The following is a 21,313-nucleotide window of genomic DNA, read 5'->3' on the forward strand; positions in this document are numbered from 1 at the left end:
TACTGGGTTTTCTTCAATGGTTGGAGTGTAAGCACCCCCACCCCCACACCCAACGTCTACCGCCACCCCGCCTACTACTCGGCGCGCAGTGGCTGGTTTGCGTCCCCTGAGACGTCTGCATGAGAGTTGCAACAGCTGTGATGGTGTACGTCGCCCCCAGCGCCCGTCAAGAACGCTGCTACGCGAAAACGCATTTAGTCCCTCCGCACAGGGGCTATGAGCACAGCTGGGGGGCTTATAGCTTGGCTCCTTTATTGTCTGACCTGCATATGTGTTTGCATTGTCAGCTGGCATTTCACTATCTGTATTATCATTATTGTCTTTTGTTTTGATCATGCTTATCTTAGCTAAGATGTTCTCGAAGAGCCTTCACTAGTCATTCAGTGAGTCTGGTCTTGCTGTGTATTGTTTAACAAGAAAGATATTTCATGGGTGGGAGCAGGAGAGTCTTGCTTTATAATTAATCAATTGTATTTTCATTTTTAGGAGCGTTTTCCAGTCTAGGGGGAAAATGGCACAATGGGAATTTCACCAGCTGCTTTTTTGATGGACGTGGGCAAAAATGAATTTTTGTGAGTTAATCGTAGCTAATTATATCCATCCATTTTCAATAGCGCTTGTCCTCATTAGAGTTGCGGGTGAGCCTGGGGGCAATACTCTGGTCTAGTTGCCACTCTAGCCAGGCACATACGCAATACAAGAAGACAAGTATTCCGACTCAACTTCAAATGTGTGTATGTACCATTTCAGAGACTTCATTGAACCTAATGTGGCTGTTTTGGGTCATTTGCTAATAGTTTTGCTACCATAATAGCCCCATATAAACTTGACATAGATTCGTGTAAGTTGATATTCAAACCTACATCCTGTTGACTGTGAAGCAGTCATGCTAATAATGAAGCACCGTGCTATGACCCTTAACTCAACTGATAGTGAAATAATTGATTTTGTGTATATATAATTGTATCCCACTTTGATATATTGCATTTTAGTTATGGTTCAAACTCTTAAGTAAAATCTCTGTTGCGAATCTTGGCAGAGATCATTTTTTTCCACACAATAATAATGATACTGCAGACTGACACGCCATTTCGTGTTGAAATAAGTTGGTGCGATGGCTCCATAGAATACTGAAAATGTTGAAATTTCGTGATTGTTCCACCATAAAAAAATAGAAGATAAATTGTTGATGTGCAAGAAAAATATTTTTGCAACAGAAACATCAATTCCACAGAGGAAGCTGATGGTTTGTCAATGCTCAGGAATGTGTCAGACGCTTGTCAGTCTTTCAAGACAGAACGTTGTTCTTACCTTCAGAAGCCACGACAGGCAGCTCCCAGACAAAATCTAGATGGTAATCACGGTCTGTCTTTTCAGCCACCTGACGCCAAGCGACTTGCTTTGATGGCCCGAGAGAGGGGTGTTTGTGTGGGTGTTCACTGACATATCTTTCTGATGACTCACGACCTTTTATGCACGTAATAATGTTGAATGGGAGGAATGAAATAATTTGCGCATCATGGTTTCATGATCCAGTGCCCATTGGTATTGTTGTGCTCACCTTGTCCATGAGGGGCTGTGTAATACAGACTTACAACCATCGAATACTACATCAAGAGTTTCACAGGTGACCTAGTTAGCTGCCGTAATATTAGCCGTTCTACACAGGGGATAAAGAATATATGCCTCTTAAGTATTATTAAATTGTCTGTCCACATTGGTTGCTGCAACATTTGTGTTCACATATCCATTGCTTATGAAGTTAAACTGACGCAACATTGGTCGTTAGCCTGTCTATTGCGTTTTTGCATCATATGTTAGCATTAAATGTAATTGTCTTGTTTTCTGTGTAAACTTCACAGGGAATTGGGAGTGGCACTAAGCGGTTTGAAGCAGCCACTGTTTATTGAATTGGTCACTATCTGCCTCAATTTAAAAAAATATTTTCTTGCAACTCAACAAAAGATTGGTCGTGTCACCTGTAGTAAATTGAGGTGCCGATGTAGTTTTTAGAAGACTGACTACTGAGATAAATGAACTTTTCCCACAATATTCCTATGTTATGAGATGCACCTTTATATGCATGATAAAGTCGCTATAAAAAATGTATTCTCGCATTTAAAAGTTTTCTTTGTAACAAACAAATTAGCCGTAATAGACAATAAACGCCCCTGGACAATTTGTGAGAGTATACTGTGAATAAGAAAATGTTGAAATCATTCACAAAGACGTACAGTCTATGGGGCGGATGTGACTGTCTACTTAGATACTGATTGGATAATTATTGGGGAGGGGAAAACGGGTGACCTCCAGACATAGCCAGGTTCCTTCCATGCTAATCCCCCGTACTTACTCTGTCAACAGGTCCACGTTGTGCAGATGTAAATTGCAAAGCCGGCACATTCAGCTGTCTGCGGAGCGTGGCATATGGCTGCCTAATTCACTGTAAGATGCGAGACAACCATCTATAGAAATGCCAGGAATTTGCAAAATTGGATTATGTTATTTGAGCAAAAACAAGTAGCAGATGCTTGCATCCCGCTGATGAGTACACGGCCCTGAGCTTTTCCACTTCTTTTAGCTCATTTAGACATGCCTTGCTGCCTTGCCGGCACGTGGCTGTGAGGAGTGTCGACCGGCGTGATTACAAGTCCTGCTCAAACTGCGTTTTTGCTGTATGTGGGAGCTTTGCCGCAGTCTGCTGCATTGTGAGATGGCCACCTTAATGTGCATCACAGCAGTGCGTCTTATAATTTATCACGCTCAGGTTGCGTGCCCCGTTTGCCTGCGGCCCGCCGCCTACACCGCACGGCCCTCCGCAGCTACCCGTTTCTATGGCGACGCTAGCGGCATAATGGTCGTACAGTGACAAGCAGCCTCTCTGAGTGGTTTTGGTGAAAGGAGCACAGTGTATTGTGGATTACTTCATCAATGCATTTATCCTCTCATCTTGCCCACAGCGCACTCGCAACCACTGGAGCTTTCACTTCATAAAATAGTAATTATTCAAAATTATGTTATGACCTTCATTTGTTTTATCAGAAATGCATACATCGCTTGGATAAAGCTTTGAAGGGTTGACCAAAATATGAAAGAGGGGTTGAGCAGATGAGGGCAGAGAACAATGAGCACAACAACAGCCTTATGATAGTTGCAACAACAATACCATAATTCCGACTTTAATACTGTGTTTGAGACGTCATGTTCCGACTAAACATACAAGTTCATTTTACTTTGTTACCAAAAATGGAACTTACTCGTAAACAGAGCCTCCATCATCCCTGTAGTTGTATTGCTCAGATTGGTTTGAGCCAACCAGACCAGTTCCTATGTTGCAATATGTTCTATTTTCCAGTTATCATTCTACCTTTTGTCTTTCACTTGTTTCACTAACGTTTCACTTTGGCCGTTGCGCTGTAATCAAAAGCATGACGTCTGGTTAGATGCAGGTTAGGTTTGCAGTGGCCTTTCCCCTCAAATGACACTCGCCTCTCTTTCCATCCTAATTTAATTTTAATGAAGCTCATCCCCACGGGGGAGCAGAGCCACGTGCCGTTCACTTACACGACTCGAAGGAAGCAAACGAGCCTCCGTCATCAGCCATTTAAAAACCAGGCTGCAATGACAATGGCTGCGGCGGAGGGGCCAGAAAAAGGCATCGGAAAGGTGTGAAAGTGTTGAGATTGTGAATGGGGTTGCCCGCCTCTCTCCATTGGGGGTTCCCTCCCCCTTTTACACGTGCTACTACAGCATAACAAGCAAACGCCGCTGCTTTATATTCACCCATCACGTTTTTTTTTTCCCAAGGCCGGAAATCAATATGCTTTTATCTTTTATCTTCCCTCTCTCTCTCGCTCACATTCACACACACACACACACACACCCACACACACCCCCACCCCCCCACACACACACACACTGGAGAGGAATACTCTAAAGAGTTGTTTGCCGAGTCTCATCTAATTCATAAACGGTGTGCCAGTAGTGTGAAGATGCAGGCGCCCTCGCTATCAAATTATTCCGTTGAAATGTGTATGCGGTAGAGATTAGTCGGCTCTGGCTGTATTATAGTTCTTTTACCCTTTTTATGCAAATGTTCCTTGACATGTACTGTCCCATAAAGAAATGCTGCAGGTTTTATTTAGACACACCTCAGCAGTAGCAGCCGCATTCTCATACCAGTAAACAAACAGCACTTCCGGAATGTGATGATTCATGCTTCGGTTTTAGGTCAATTCATTGGTATGCTGTGAGGCCCTCGACGCTAAGTGTGTCCTTGGTGAGGGGATTGCACACGATTGCAATTTAATGAGGGGCTTTCACGCGTCTTTTTTTTTTTTTTTAAGAAACCTCAAATTCAATTCAATTCGTCATAAAAAATTCATATGGTAATTGAGAAATTGTAGTCAATTTTTCTTTCTTCATGTGGTTGAACATTTATTTTGAAGGATGATGTGGTTTCCATTCTTCCTACCTTTGAGCGATTTGAATTCACACAACTGGTTACTTCTTTTCTTTCATCACAGTCCAAAAATAAACCTCAACTTTGCCAAACTACTTTTGTCTCACGTCTTATGCGCCCCAAACTAATCCAAACGCTTAAGAGGTTATCAAATTCATTGACAACTATTTTGATAATTGAGTAATCGCTTAGAGCCATAAACAACGACTACATTTTCATGTAGTCAACATTCGGGTTAAAGTCAAAATTCCGATTTCTGAAAGATTCAGAATAACGCGTTTTCATGAATGAGAGGATGGAATTAATCCTGCATTTGAATAACCTGATATGAAACGACAACGCACAAACGTGATGCAAATGGACTTCATTTCCACTTGTCAATTTCTACCGCCAATAAAACATTATATTCATGTCATTCACCACAGGAATGAAGCCGTCTTGTTTCCTCCTCACTCCAAAAGTGTGCTTTGTGATGATTTTTGAACCGTTTTTATTACACCAAGTTTTCAGTTATTGACAGTGCTTGCTTATAACTGCTTTGCGACAAGGGCACTCCCAAAATCATTGACCCCCTTAGACCTCTCTACCACAGCTAAAGACACTGTTATTAAGCTTGCTGCTCTCGGTTAAGTGAGCCCCTATTGATCAGTATTGATTGGAAGTATATTTGCCAGACACTGATGGGCCTCCCCCTCAGGCTATAATGTCTGGTGATTCCGACGACCCCCCTCGCTCTATTGTATGCCCTACTTGTATTGTGGATGTCCTCCCCCTTCTATTCATTGAGCCCAACTCAAGTTCTAAACCTGCTTCACAGTTTGCTTTACTTAGCCCTTTTAGTACTGTACAATATCAGTCAAATAAGTTGGAGTAGGCACCTTTTGATCTTTGATTTTTTTTTTTCTCCCTCATTTGGAGTTGTTTGTCGATTGCTGAATATTTGTATTCGTATTCGAAGTCCATGAAATGAAGTTTTGTGTGCAAGTCTTGTGTTTACAGAGCGTATGCAATGCCTGCCTCGGGCATTTTTGCTCAGGCCCTTTCCAAATGTCTTGTGTCTTCATATGCGTGTGCACTGTGTAGCCGCATTGTCTGGACGAGCTCTTACTCAATCTTAGTTTTTGTTGTTTATATCACCTACAGTGTTTTGTACACGCCATTAACACGTCTACTATACTTTTCAGCACAGTGGTGCCTTGAGTTAAGTGTTTAATTTGTTCTGTGACAATACTCATAGGTGAAACACTTCCATCTGAAATAATCTTTTCTTATTGAAAGTTATCGTGGTATTTACATCTAGATGTGTTAAACAACAGAGCACCTTTTGTTTGTCACCACACATTTTTCAAAAACAATAAGGAACTGACCTTGCCGTTCCAATACTTTTGAAGGGGACTGTATCGTGTGTCTACATGAGATACTGCACCATTTGTGTTCAATCCAATGTTTCTAGTCCTCCATTGTTTTTTTGTTAGCATGTCTCTGTCAATGCAAAAGCTTTCATTTTATCTCTGACTTAACAAGTAAAATGAAACGGTGCCATTGTGCATCAATACAGCATATCTACGATCTCCAACAGAATGTAAATGTATTGATGTTTGCTAATTTAGTCAAGTTAAAAGGTGTTTGAACGTCCCCACAAGTGGTCAAGAATACAACACAGTGCAATTTCAATTGCTTTATTAACACAAAAGCCAGTTAACTTGCCGCTGTCACTTTCTGACGCCCACGTCACTCACCAGACCAGCTAAGCACACCCTGTAGAATGTGAGGATGGGGACCCCAAATGGACAAAAGAAAAATGCTGGACCTCACATAGGTTGATTGTCAATAAAAATATATATCTGTATCACATCGATGATTGGCATTGGTGGAATACTAAATTCCAAAATCTTTTACCATATTCAGAATGCCAAGTTTAAAACGCATCTCTTCCTGCCTACTCTCCCACAAGCGAAGTTGGCATGAATGTTTGATGTGCAGTTGCCAGGCTGCCCGCCAACACTGTATTGTCATTTGTCATATAATCTCCTCCTGTCAAATCACCTGCGCCGCCATCTGTTCCTTAAACCAGTTGCTGGATCTTGCAATTATCATTTAAGCCTCTACACGTTTCATTTTTAGAATTTAATACTGGAATATACAGTATATTAGTTTGTGACCTCACCTGCCCTATCATTAAGGGGAAATGAAATTACATTTGACCCAAACAGTCACTCACACTCAACGATTAAGTGATTAGATTATGGTCAATGATCTTTCTGGTCTCAGATCTGGCCAGGTGCCGGATCGACGTTCCTAGCACATACAGTGGCAACCTCTGACCCCAACCACTCACATCCTCCCTGCCCCGTTCACTCCTTCCCTTTATTACTAATAACTGACCAGTGTAATTACCAGCCATGCTGGTCATGCTTGTGATGCACGGAGCCTCAAGCATGTCAAGGGTTTTGGAAGACAGCAGGAAAATGGAGGCACTTTCCTATTTGCTTTATGCCAGTAATTAAATCAAATGAATGTGCTTCATCTTGCATGTGCTCAAGTTTGGCCCAGATCTTATTTCCCTTTTGTCTTGGTTGAATGGTTTTAATATGTTACTCTGAACAAAGCATGTCATTAGACACCAACTGCCAAATTCAGAATTCCATAAGTATTTCATAACTATGATGAGAACGTCAGCATTTTCGTTTCCTTCCATAAATGAAACAATCCTTAATATATGCTTTGTGGAAAGACCCGCTCCGTTACTCAATGCACACGTCAAAGCCTCGCCACATAACATCACGCGAAGCTTTGTATGTTGGGTAGGAGCCAAGTTTTGCTTGTGTTGTTAGTGGAAGTTAAAGTTGATTCAATCAAAATAAGCAATTATCAAAACATCTGTCGACCTCGTTTTTGTCCTGTTCCCGGAGAAAGCCCACTGAAAACAGCCACACCACCTACCGAGATTCGAACCTTAGAACTAGGAGGCGGACATGCTAACCACTAGGTCGCCATGCTGCCCCGATCAGAGTCAGTTCAACCAAAATGCAATTTAATATAAATGTTAATCAAAGGTTGTGTCTTCTGAAGCAAAATAGGGCAGCCCTGGCATCCAGTAGCTATAAACATAACATAAAACATGCTTTCATTGGTTGTTCAGCTACAGTTTAACAGTACATGCAGGACAAAACAGAGAATCTCATTCTGTTGGAAATAATCATTGGCCAGAAGATTTCTTGTGTCTGACTTAATTGAGCGTGTGAAAATAACTGTCTGGCAGACAAGTCAGGTGCACTCCTCTATCATGAGCTGTCTGCTTCAAACTCCCGTGACAAGAGGTGATTGGTAAAGATGAGACCACGCTCACCCCCGTCGCCCTTCTGTCTCTCGCTCCGAGGCACATAATGAAGCCATTCTGAGGTGCCTGCAGCTGCGTTAGGATAATCTGGGATTGAGGCTGATACTGGATCACAGGACTGCTGTCAGGATGAGCAGAAAGTGTGATCAGAGTGGGAGCCTCTTGCCTTTGCTTTACCATCGGCAAAATCTTTCATCTGTAAATGACTTTTTGTTCACAATGTGCGTATGTGTTTGAGTAAAGCTGTCATGGGACCAGAAGTGACTTGGCTGTCGACACATAGAGTGCATTGCTCATCAAAGTGCACAACAAAGCTCTTTCATGTCCTTGATAAAAACACAAAGCGCACTCTTACTTAACTAGTCAACCTTGAAGTCGATGTCGGTGGAGCACACAATAACCACAGCCGAGGATTTGATAGACCTTCAATTTGCTGTTAAATGACCGGAACAAACAGTTAAGTAGACTTGTTCAGGGTTTATTTTATTGGGGATGTGGGGGGAGGGTGTTTGCCCCAAGTTGTGTTAGTTGGGGAAAAGGACTTTAAAATTGTGAATCAATGTACACCTCAGTGAAATTCAGGTTGTTCAGAGCTACTCGGAGATGTGAACTCTGCTGAGGACATGCAAGTCGAGAAGGAGACCGCCACTAAACCAATAAACGACAGAACACGCACCTCTCTCGCCTGAGTCTTAACACCTCCAGATTTTCACATACAGATGCTTAGTCACGACTACGTGCCGCGCTGCTCTTTTTGGGTTCTCTCCATGTGGATATGTGGCTGTGATAGCCGAGCGATGTTGTGCGTTCACTCTGCAGTGGGAAACCGTGCCTGTAGGGTATGTGAACGTTTTTGTGTGCGTGCACGTGCACTTGAGTGCACAGTGTGACTGATAATAACTTCCCTTGTCAGCTTCCAGCAGCTTAGTCTCGGCGGGAGAAGTCCCACGTCATAACGCTGCACCTTATCATCCTGTCTGTCTTGAGCTCACCGTGTCACTTTGTTTAACTGTCATGACTTGCTCTTTTCGGAATCGGTGCTCAGTTTTCCACCAAAAAGAATTAAGATCAAGAGAGCTATGCTGCGCTGCATTCAGAGTGAATTAAACTTGTGAATGCTTATGTTACGTGTGTTTTTCTTTCTTCAGGTCTTTATTGGACTTAAAGCAAACTAAAGAGGACGAGGAAGAGGGCTGGTCCATCACAGATCAGTGAAATGAGCCCCGTGGAACAGTGATGATTTTGGACGCTGGATGCTCTAGTGCAGACAGCACAGTGTGTGTGGCGCTCCTTCCTCTCCGTTTCTTGCATCCCTCCTGACATGGGATGCCAGCCCCCCACCCGCCTGGTCTCCATTTTGCCCTGAGCTCCCTTGGGGCACCATGAACAGCTACAGAGACAGAGGGGTGACCTGCACCTCCTCAGACCTTCTGGACGGGGGAGGTGAAGGTGGGCTGCCTCAGCATGCGGCGTATCGTCACACCGCCAATGGCCACCCGGTCCACATGGACCCGGCCATGCAGCTGCGCGTCTCGGTACCCAAAATGGGGGTCCGCGCTCGGATCGCCGAGTGGCCCCCGCGCCGGGCCCAGTCCAAAGAGTCGCTGCTTGAAAACGGCCAAATGGGCGGCCTTCATCACAACGGCGACGACTGCTCCACGTCGGTATCGTCATCGGCGCTGTCGTCGGATGTCGGTTTGGTTCGAGGCGGAGTGGCCCGATTGCCAAGGCGGTGGTCCAAAGATGTGGAGTTCCGAGGTGGAGCATTTGTCACTGAGCGAGGTTCACCTTTGAACCTTCGTGTATTCCCTCCGCTGAGACAACGCTCCAACAGTGAGGTGACGCTGAGTGAACAGGATGAAAATGAGGTGAGACTGCTTCTACTGTTCAGAGTGAGAATTTGGGATGGGCAAGATGGCCTTGATGTAAAATCTTTTTTTTTTCACTAAAATCCAATTTTAAATTAAATGCAACAAATGTCTGTGCGGTTAAGTGGTTCAGGACATCACAAATATGGTTATAAATTTTGGGTCGACCAATTTTTGCTATCATCTTAGCAGAGTTCCCCAATCTTTTATTCCCCTAGCCCTAAAATGAGCATTTTTACTTGAAACGTTTGCCGCAAACATGAATCCATCCATTATCCAAACCGCTTATCCTTATGAGGCTTGCGTGCATGCTGCAACCTATCCCAGCTGTTTTCGAGCAGTAGGCGGGGTACACCCTGCCACTCAATGGCAGAAAACATTTTAAAATAACATGAAGCATCTAACTGCATGGCTTGGCTTAAGAGTATTTAAACTGGTTAGTCTTTCGTTTTATACAAAATGGTCACAAGAGGGTTGTAAGGCTACGAAGTATGTCGACTGAATCTCGTCTCAGTTGGCAGCCATTTTGTTTGTGTAATTAGTGCCCATGATGTGCTCTGAACTTCGGAATTAGCTAAAATAAAATGTGAGCCAGCGTAGCAAAACAAAATCACACTGACCCATATTTCAGAAATGAGATTTTGGCATAATCAAAAAGAGAATGATCTCAGCTTTGATTATATATCAAGTCATCCATACTCATTACATCATTACTCACCACATTCTCGCCACAGATTGAATATGTAGATATGGCCTGCCAACCTTTAGAGTTGTGTGCCTACGCCGACGCTCAGCTAGGAGGGTCATGGTCATCCGGTGAATTCCTTGTGTGTGGATGACAAAAAAAAACAAAACAACAAGGACGCCAGGGCATTGTACTGCTTATGAAACTAGGAGTTACCTTTCATATTTTCACTTTTCACATTTTTTTTTTTTGGAACGTGAATTAATCGCTAAAATTGGTTAATAGCTCACCCCAGGTAAGAATATATTATTATTATTATTATTATTATTTTAATATTAGCTTTGCTAGCTCAAAACCAATAGGGCAGGGTTGTCAGATTCATTTTTGTCGCAGCTCACGTTGTAGTTTGGGTAAATAAATGTAAAATTGCCTCATATAACATATCTCTTTTCACTTTCCACTATCTCTTTTGACTTACATCTCATACTCCAAAATGTCATGTCTTAAACTTGAGTACCACATTTTTTAAGTTTGGGATACGAATCTCAGCTCTTTTATGTGTGGAGTTTGAATGTATTTTATTTATTTATTTTTCGTTCTTCTTAGGTTAATTAATGTCTTTACATTGTCCATATGTGTCCTGCCTCTTGCCGAAAGTCAGCTGGGAGCACTCTCTGTTCACTCGCAACCTTCATTTTGACAAGCAGTCTAGAAAATGGATACTCATGTTATAGGTGAACTATTCTCTCCCGTTTCCACTCTTAAGGTGGAGGTCCGTGGCGCCGGAGCGATGGGGACCTTGTTCAGAGAGTACGGCAGCACCTCGTCCATCGACATCCAGGGGATCCCCGAGCAGAGCTTTTTCGACATGCTCACCCAGTTCCACCAGGAGAGGCCCGACCAGCGCAGCTCAGCACCCTCACGCCTCAGAGAACTGCTGCGTACTACGGACTCCCAACCCACCGGCGCTCCTTCACCCGCATCCACGCTGAGCGGGGACGAGCGGAGGAAGGACGGCGGTGAGCGGGTGAGGAAGAAAAGTGGTGGCACGGAATCTGCACTGGGGACCTCATCGCTGTTCAGGAAGCTTCGGAGCGTTAGTCGAGCGGAGCAGGATGGCGGCAAAGGAGAGACGACTGAAGACGGAGGTCGGGGTTCATCTGATCTCCCTTACAAAGCGTGGGTGTGCCCAAAGAGCTTTGTCCACTACGATGCGCAGAGTATCCTGTTTGACCTCCACGAGGCCGCAGCTCAGCGCAGTTACGTGACCCAGAGGAGGAACACGGCTACTGGGGCATCCGCCGCCTCCGTGTCTCTTTCTGCGTCGAGGTCCTTACCTCTGAGCGGTAATGAACCTGTATATGCCAGCATTGAGGACTTAACTACGGGCCTAAACCATAGCACAACCACACCCTCTATGGTTATGGACCCCACGGATGTTCTTCCCGGGACGCATGGCTCAAGCCCGCTGCTCCTCAGCTGCCCGCACTTCCTCAACGAGACAGGGGGCCATGGGGAACGGAACATAAGCTTCCTCAGCTCATCGGCCGAGCGCGGAGAAGAAGGAGTGCGGGGTTGGTTGAGGAGGAGCAACGCCAGCGTCTCCGTGGTGGAGATGCCGATTGAATTGCAAGTCACAAGACTGGAGAGACTAAAAGAGTACAGCATAGAGCACGTTGACCTTGGGGCTCGGTACTACAGGGACTATTTCCATGGGAAAGGTAAGTCAAAGAATTGTGTTTAGAGGGACTGCAATAATAAAACATTCCAAATCATTTTTAGACGTACTTGTGAAATTTGACAGTGTCGATGCGGTTTTGTTCTGCCAGTGTTTCCCCACTGACAGCCGCACCAGCTCATCGTGTGACAGTTAATATCCAGCTGGGCCTGAGAACTGCAAAGTGAGCCAAGCTGGCAGCTCTCCCAGATTTTTTTTTTTTTATATCACACGTCAATCCACCACCAGACTGTTGGCAAACTTAAAGTTGATGATACCACCGGCACTTTTAACAGCACGATTACTGAGACAAATTAACATTGAAACTCCATTTGTTGATCATTGCAGAAAGTACTGGATGTTCCCCAAAAATTATTTTGAAAATATTTTGAAATACGAATACCTATGCGAAAGTCCAGAGGTGTCAAGATCCAGTCCTGGAAGGCCGCTTTCCTGCATGCTTTCAATCCCATCTGACTGCAACCCACCTGATTCAAATGATCAGCTAGCTCATCAGCAAGCTCCGAAGAAGCCCGATAAGTATGGTGCTTATTTGAATCAGGTGTGTTGTAGCCGGCAGAGATGGAAAACATACAGGACACCGAACCTCGAGGACTGGAATTTGACACCCCTGCTATAGACAATAATGTGCCGTGTCACAGTGGTTGGGAATTACTGCCCTAAGCAAATTACAGTGCAGTGAAAAAGCTTCATGGTGAAAAATAAGTATCAGTCAATATTTCAGCAACAATGCCAAATTGTTTTATTCGCAAGACTTGTTAAATGTTTTATATGCGCAATGCCTGTGACTCGACACACATTTTCATTTTTGCCTTCCACTTTGACTGTCCAAATCTGCTTCCCAGCTGGGTTATTTAAACTGAGTTTCCTAGAAATTACACACTGCCACATTCTAACACAAAATGCCTCTTCATTGCCAGCAAATGTCATTCTTCAAAGAGAGAAGGAAACAATCTTCAAAGACAGAAAGGAAACCATTTCAACACAAACCAATTTTAATGTCAAACTTAGTCTTTTTAGATCATTTTTTACGCATTTATTTTGTGGAACACCCAGGTTCACAGTGTGCATGCAGACATCTCTCATCATCACCCCGTATGACGGTGTGCATAAAACGTCCCCACGGCAAACATCATCTGGCAGCATCCTAATTAGTGGCAGATGTTGTTGGGAGCGTATGTGTGCGAGTAAGCGTGCGGTATATATGCGTGGTAAGTGAAACGGCACCCCGAGGCCGCGCAACCGCATAAAGGTTATCATTCCAAAAATATGTTCCTCCTCTGACTCGGCTGTCCTGCGCGTTATGTCTGTGCGCCTTGCGTGCGTGTCATGACGGCCCGTCAAAAATCTGACATTTCACCATAGGACGACTTGGAAGCTAAGCAGTTCTGACTCGTATTCAATGTGTTCACCATCCCGGTTGTCTGCTAGTCAGAGTTGTTGTGGAGGAACACTTGTCATGTAAGATTCCTACCCGACCGTCTGGAGAATTGCTCTTTCAACTCCCTCTCTGTCTGTGGTGTCGGCATTAGCGGGGCTTATGATGCCCTGTGAAATGTGCGGTAGAACAAGCCACAGAATGTTAATTTGTGTCCTGTGGCAGCACGTCTATCGTTTTGCTGGTTTTACAAGGCTAAAGACGTGTTTATTTCTCGTAGTCCAGCTTGTGTTAATTGCATAACTCGGTTGAAAAATGTGATACATTTCTCATAGTAACGTTTGGGTGTTAATACTCACTCGTTATTTGGTTACCCCAAGCGCTGTCAAAAGTATTCCTAAGTGAGATAGTCAGCCACTAACTTTTTCTCCAGGACAACACACATCATGTGTATGAGGTTACAATTATAAGAACCTGAAGTACCTTGAGAATTGTTTACACCACTTTAAACACAATTTCCTTTTTTTTTTAAATTTTCAAGGTTCTGCCATGTGTTACAGATTTCCCAAGTGGAAAATCACTACTACTAACCCCACCAAGGAAATATTTTAAAGACTTATGATGTTCTGCTCTTTGTTCTCCACCAGAAAACTCAAACTATTTTGGTACTGATGAAAAGCTGGGTCCCGTGGCCGTGAGCATCCGCAGGGAGAAACTAGATGACACCAAAGACCTGAAGGACCAGTATCAGTACCGCCTGATCGTGAGAACCAGCGAGGTAGGTGCAACCTCTATTTTTTATATTGCGACAAAACCCCAGTTTGTACTTACTGAAAGTGGAAAGGCACCATAGACTGTCTTGAAGGCAGGAGGACATTCCAAACTCATGACAGAAAAGAATTCTCCCATAAATGCATCAAACATTAACATCAGCACACATCCAGAAGAAGAATGGGGGCAAAGTCACATTGCTATTTTACTTGATTGTACAATTAGTGGTCTACCTGGTCACCTTTTGTTATAATGTAAAATTCAAATGCTTCCCTTCCTTCCATTCTGTAAATTTTCATAGTATTAGTGGTTGGGATATTAAATATTCAATGAGTTTTTATACTGGACTTAACAAATAAACATAATTTAATGTCCTAAGGCTTTTGTATCCTGCTGGATATAAAGTATATAAAATGATTGTTAGTGTTTAATATTTTTTCTAAAGTGTTTAAAATTTGTTTAGGATGTTTTTTTTTTTATTATTTCAGCAAAAGCATTCTAATCAATGTCCTTATAGAAATAGTTTGAAACAATACAAAGAATGTGAAGGTGTTTTTACTGAAGTTTTTGCCGTGGTATCGTTTCAGTGCAGGTATTGCGGTACTTTATGAAGGTGAAATATTGAAGTCAAAATTGTGATATAGTGACGCCACTTTCTGGGCCATTATCATAAAATAAAAGAATCCAATTATTGTAGTAACAAACAATATGCCTGCTTGCTTGTGCGGCGTGATCTTATATTCAAATACTGATGGGCAAACATTGAGTGTAGTTCCTCGAAATGTATGTCAGGACCATCGTGAACCCATGACCCCTTGTCACCCGAACTGGCTCACCATGGCTGTTCTTGTTATTGTCGCTTTTTTCATTGGCAAAAGCAAAGTAATTTGAGGCCAGTCATTGTTTAAGTTGTGCTAAGTCGAAACCACAGTGTGATGTAAATCAACTGCTGGGCATGCATTGTTAGAGCAGATTCTTTTGATTAGGTTACTGCCACACAATACAAACTGAAACAAAAAACATGAATGCTAACACTTCCTTTCTCTGTCACTGAACCTTAGGTTTTAAGGTTTAAATATTATATCATTGAGGAGTCAGTGTCCACTTTTCCAACGTGGTCGATCGACTCATGTCGCCTGACCTGGCGGAGCTATTCCTAGAAGTACAGTAAATAGACAAAACCCATCGTTCTCCAAAGTCTTGTCTTTTTTTGTTTTGATTTTGTGTCTACAAATGTTGGAGAATGCACACTCTGCCCACACAGGGAGGCCAGAGCCGATTCCAACTCGCTAGCTGCCACGTAGTCAATTGTAATACTAAAGAAAATATTCGCCCCACGCATGCAACCATATTGCACAAAGTGGGAGAGTACAGGTACTGCACAATGAAAATGATAAAAGAGCTGTACTGCATGGAAACGAAGCAGATCACCCAAGTACATATTTTGGAATCCTAATGTCCTTTTGCCATGTTGGTTTTCTAAACCACCTGTCGGACTGTGTCGCAGTCAAGCCAACAAACAGCGTGTTGTCCGTGTGGCGACCGTTGTGTTGTCTTTAGATGGATTACATGGCTGACTGGCCTCATCACCTTAGCTGCGCGACAATAGAGCCGCTTCGCCATCAAAGTACACAGAGCTGCAGCGGTTGCTAGTCCTGCTGTTCCCACACGCACACAAAAAAAGAGCAATAGATTGCAGACTTTATTCTTTCTGACTCGAGGCGCAGCTGCTCTGAAACATCAATCCGCCTTTAGTCTTCCGTTAAATTCTCGCTGCAGCAGCGCTGACTCAGCAAGGTGGGCCAACTTCCTCTTTTCGTCCTCGCTCGCGCCCACCTACAAACCTTTATACACGCAACCCTCTGAGCTAAGTTCCAGAGCCTCATGTGAGCCAGCCCACAGTGCATTTTTGAGGGAGAGGGAGAGGGAGAGGGAGAGGGAAAATGTTGCTTTAGGCCTGCAACGTTCTGAGCAGTTGTCAGGCCATCCGTCATCCCGTGGACCCACTTCAAGCTCCCAGGCTTCTAATCAGTCCTTTTAGCTCCTTGGGCTGCAGCTGCCCTTTCCCTCCATAAAAAACATTCAGGGGATCGATATGGCAATCCCCGTTTCATAACATCTTATACTATTGCCTTCACGTGTTGACATTCAAGCGAGGCATCACTGTAATCCATCAAAATGAAAGCAAGTCGTTGATTGAGCCAAGTACGACATTTTAGAATGTGAATATTTGCCTGCCTGTAGATACTGTAGTATAGGGATTGTCAAAAATAATTGACTAATAAGAATAGTTTGATTTATTGAATAAACACGCACGCATAAACACATACTTTACATGCACATTTATTGTATTTTCATTCATGGAGGAAGCACTTCATCACCAAGCCGTCGAGTTAAACTTGTCAATTAGTGTGCAGAACTGTGCATTTGGCGCGTGCAGTGGAAACACCACAAAAAAGAGTGTAATGTCAGTGGAAGTTTTCCTGCCAAGTATGCTAAGAAAATATGAAAGTATGTGATGTTATTTCCTGTATGCTTCATTTGCACACAGCTAGTGACACTGCGAGGATCCATCTTAGAGGATGGCGTGGCGTCAACGGGGAGGCACGGCACCATGCGTGGCCTGCCACTCAAGGAGGTCCTGGAGCAGGTGGTCCCGGAACTCAGCGTCTCCTGTTTGAGGCTTGCGGTCGGCACGCCTAAAGTCACAGAGCAGCTCCTTAAGCTGGATGAGCAAGGGGTTAGTATACTCAAAAATACTGTAAATGTGACAGTGATTGATGTTACACTTTAAAGGAACCATGGTGTTCTAAGTCAGTTCATGTAAAGCCTTTACAGTATAACGTGATATACATATTAATATTATTAGGGTGTGGTGTTTTTGTGATTGACTGTATATCAAATAAAAACATCTGGCCTTTTATTTAACAGAAGATAAATTACAAATGTATTTTTAAACAACAGTTCCTTTACTTGCAAGAATAAACCTTCAAGCATTACCAATTTTATGCTCTCATTTGTTTGCTGGCTGCGTGAGAATTAACATGTGCGTTTGTCTTCCTAGTTAAGTCAGAAGCACAAGGTCGGTGTTCTGCTGTGCCGTGCGGGCCAGAGCACCGAGGAGGAGATGTACAACAACGAGGAGGCATCACCCGCCTTCTCTGCCTTCCTGGAGTTGTTGGGCGAGCAGGTGCTCCTCAAATGTTTCAGCAAATACGCCGCACAGCTCGACACCAAGAGTGAGTACCCAGAAGAAATTCCAATTGTGCCTTCATTCAACTACACACACATTAATTTTACGTCAAATTGACACTGCTTCCTTGTTGCTGCAGCTGACTCAACCGGCACCCACTCCCTGTACACGACCTACCAGGGCTACGAAGTCATGTTCCACATATCCACCATGCTGCCATACATGCCCAACAACCCACAGCAGGTAAGACATCGTCGTGTTCTGCAGTGTCAAGATTGTGCAGCCGCCTAAACCCCTTCAAAGTTCAACTATGTCGTCTTTCGTCTTTGTTTTTATGATGTGTGACGAGCTCACACACCTTCATTCTTTTTAACTTCTGGATTTCTTTCATAGTATTTTTCTTTTGTAACGATCCTAGTTTTAGTCTGCATGTGGCTTGGCTTGCGGGTAAGAAAACAATCAGTGTGTGGTTATTTTTTGATCATTTACATAAGTGGTGTTTGCATGTCAGGCACACATGGGGTGGATGTGCTTAAGAATAGACTTTGATAGTCTATCTGGGCTTAATAACATTATGGAGAAGTGATTTGTTCCCTTTGCGTAATATTTTGCAAATGGACATTATTGTGGAGTGGAATTTGATGACTTCCTTTATATTCACTTTAAATAAATTGTTTACAGCTATTAATAATTTTGAGTTTGATATATGTGAACTATTACAATCACTCATGAGATGGTGGTGAATTTCTAAACTGATTTTACTCACAACAGAGTAAATAATTAAACACAAATTCCTTCCATTCATTATTAAAACAACTTATACCAAAAACACATTTTATTTGTGTTTCATGATTTATAAAAAGTGTTCAAGTTAATATTTTAAGAGTGCGCTTTGATTTATTCTTCTAGTCAAACAAGGTTTATTCTTTCAATAGCAGGTCCTCCCTCCACTTAAATAAATGGCACAATATCTCCATCCAGAGGCTTCCACAGTGTAGTAGCATATTCACGTTGCTTCTTCAGACCTGTAGGTGGTAGCATCTGACATGCTAAAATAATCAGGAGTGGTTGAAGACATGCTGCAAAGATCTATTTGAAACAGTGGAGAGAAAAAATTGATGATAAATTCTGATAGTTTTCTATTAATATTCTTTTAAAAAAATCCTGTGTATTTAAAAAATAATAATGGTCATTTTAGGCAAAGAAAATTAAAGAAAATCTGATTAAATGGCATTACTGAAATAAACAAATGTCAGCATCCTTCACAAATACATAAATCTAGAAACGTTATTATGGTAAAAATGGCAAAAATGACATTATTATTGTCTAAAGGATGCTTCTGTGTATGTGTATCTGTAACCAAACAGTAGGCAGCATTACATAATTGCTACTTTTACACTTCCATCGGCAGATGAACAGGGGATTGGCAAGCACCACCACAGACACAGCCTGGACGTCGTTCCGTGTCACATACACACACACAGCTAGACACAAATAGCCCACACAGAAAGTGGGAAAACAAATTACATAAAGAGCTGTTATGAGGGGATGGTGGGACCCAAGTCCCCTCGTCAGACTTGGTTCCTCCCTCTGAAATTTGCTGTGTGTAAGCTTTACATTTTTGTGGTATGTTATTCATATTTAATCTCCCGTCTTCTCCATAGCTTCTAAGAAAGAGGCACATCGGGAACGACATCGTCACAATCATCTTTCAGGAGCCTGGAGCGTTGCCATTCACCCCTCAGAATATCCGTTCACACTTCCAGCATGTTTTTGTCATTGTCCGTGTGCATAATCCCTGTTCGGAAAACACCTGCTACAGGTAACGGTTTTCTATAACAGTACATAGAATAATGTTTTGAAATGGACTCAAATTCAGTCAGTCAACAAACATTACAGACAACCAACAACATCAAAAACCTTCTACATATATTTAAATGTAATACAATTCAACAGACAAATCCAAACAAACTAAATTGATCAGCAGAAACTGAGCACAATTAATCAAAAGAGCATTGAGACATGTGTCTTTAAAAAATTCCCAGAGTGGGATAGTTGACGTTATCACTAAGATTATTCCTTAATGGTTCTACATTGTTACTTTTTCCCCCCTTTGCTCCAGTTTAGTGCACTTGTAAAATCATCATCATCATTATTTATTCGGGTGTAGTACATTCCAGATAATGCAATTATACAATATTCAGTACATAGGGGGAAAAGGAGTAGGCTGAAGCAGAAGCTTGTAAATGCCTACCCCACCACACATACTACAGGATATCAGGGGTATCTAAACTTTCTCCATCAAGACTAGCGTATTTGCATGAAAAACAAATACAAATGTCGCACATGAAGTAGAAATGAAAATAGAAAAAAGATTCATCCCTGCTGTACAGATGTCAAAAGCCATAATACAATTAGAAAAAAAAGACATTTCTACTTGGAAAAAGCCCGGAGCTATATCTTATGTATCTTTAGCATTATTATTATGATTTATATAAATAACGTATTGTATTTTTATTCAATCATTTTTATACATTCTATTAAAATATTTATAGAGTTGTTTTGATTGATGAATATTAGCATCCCTTTTAAATCAACATTAAAACCATTCCATAAATTAACACCACTTTGAGTGATGCATGTTCTTAAGGGTCATTGAACACACTGACCCTTCAAATGAAATGCTCCCCTTAAAAAAATGGTAAGTATACCCTCTCGTTAGTAAATAACTGTTGATATTTCTGGGAAGTTTGTTTCTTCTTGCTTTTTTAATATTAACAATAATTTCAGTTTTACTCGATCTTCAAGTTTTGGCAAGTATTTGTGTCATATCATTGTGAAGAAAAGACCAAATCTTGACCTCTCTACCGTTTGTCTTTCGTCAGTGTTGCTGTGACAAGAATGAAGGACGTGCCTCCTTTTGGCCCACCCATCCCGAGCAGCGTCACGTTTCGTGACTCGGACACTTTTCGGAACTTCTTGCTAGCCAAAATCATCAACGCGGAAAACGCGGCGCACAAGTCTGAGAAGTTCCACACCATGGCAACGAGGACGAGGCAGGAATACCTGCGCGACCTGGCGGAAAACTACGTCAGCAGCACCCCTATGGACTCTGCCGGGAAACTGAATAATCTCATCTCCCTGGCGTCTAAAAAACGCGAGCGTTCGAAAGCGCGAGACGCGGCCGAGCTGGGGGCCGCCGGGGCCGTCGCTTGGAGAGTCCTGGCCCAGGATTTTAGCGGTGGCGGCGCTGAGCTTCGCTGCGCCCTTGGCTTTTCCGCCGAATACGTCCTCCTGGTGGACTGCTCCACTAAAGAAGTGGTGTTCAACTGCTTCTGCGCCGACGTGATCGGCTGGACTGCTGAGCGCTTGGCTTTGAAGATCTTCTACGGCAGAGGCGACCACATTGCCGTGCGCGTGCCCGAGGGCTGCGCACAGGACATCAGGGAAATGGTGCAGAGGTTGAAGGTGAGGAATATTCCTCGAAGCATGGATGAAATTAGAGCCAGTCTTTCTTGATGTTCTTTCGTGGATCACTAAATTAAGTATTGGAGAAAAATATGGTATTCACTGAGAGATGAAAATGCACTGTTGGTTTGGAATATTGAGGCTCCAGAGTATTAATAATACAGTATGTTTTTCATCCATCCATTATTAATACGCAATAAAGAAACAGCACAAGTAAAGTCAAACATCCAAAATCAAAAGCTGTGCAAGTAACTCAATTTGGAATTGGACTAAAATAAAAGTCATGCATTTTCATTTTCTGTTTTGAAGTCACAACAAAGTAGCAGGTTGACCAGGATAGATGTGTGACCATCATTATGTTCCACTAGAATGCTTCAAAAACTTCCAAAGCCAGTTCAAACATTGTATGT

At 42.7% G+C, this 21,313-nt stretch overlaps 1 protein-coding gene across 1 annotated transcript in view; it reads left to right on the forward strand.

Annotated features, from left to right (window-relative positions):
• Positions 1-21,313, forward strand: part of sipa1l3 (signal-induced proliferation-associated 1 like 3) — a 50,096-nt gene that overhangs the window by 19,414 nt on the left and 9,369 nt on the right. The window contains exons 2-9 of the mRNA XM_088300792.1: positions 8,951-9,670; positions 11,122-12,076; positions 14,119-14,249; positions 16,794-16,982; positions 17,307-17,481; positions 17,575-17,678; positions 19,100-19,257; positions 20,321-20,903. Of these exons, the coding sequence (XP_088156918.1) occupies positions 9,185-9,670; positions 11,122-12,076; positions 14,119-14,249; positions 16,794-16,982; positions 17,307-17,481; positions 17,575-17,678; positions 19,100-19,257; positions 20,321-20,903 (2,781 nt within the window). The 5' untranslated portion in view covers positions 8,951-9,184. The remainder of the gene's footprint in view (positions 1-8,950; positions 9,671-11,121; positions 12,077-14,118; positions 14,250-16,793; positions 16,983-17,306; positions 17,482-17,574; positions 17,679-19,099; positions 19,258-20,320; positions 20,904-21,313) is intronic.

This window comes from Idiotropiscis lumnitzeri, chromosome 7, assembly GCF_059441095.1.
Source record: "Idiotropiscis lumnitzeri isolate Australia: NSW breed Sydney's pygmy pipehorse chromosome 7, RoL_Ilum_1.0, whole genome shotgun sequence".
NCBI classification, from domain to species: domain Eukaryota; kingdom Metazoa; phylum Chordata; class Actinopteri; order Syngnathiformes; family Syngnathidae; genus Idiotropiscis; species Idiotropiscis lumnitzeri.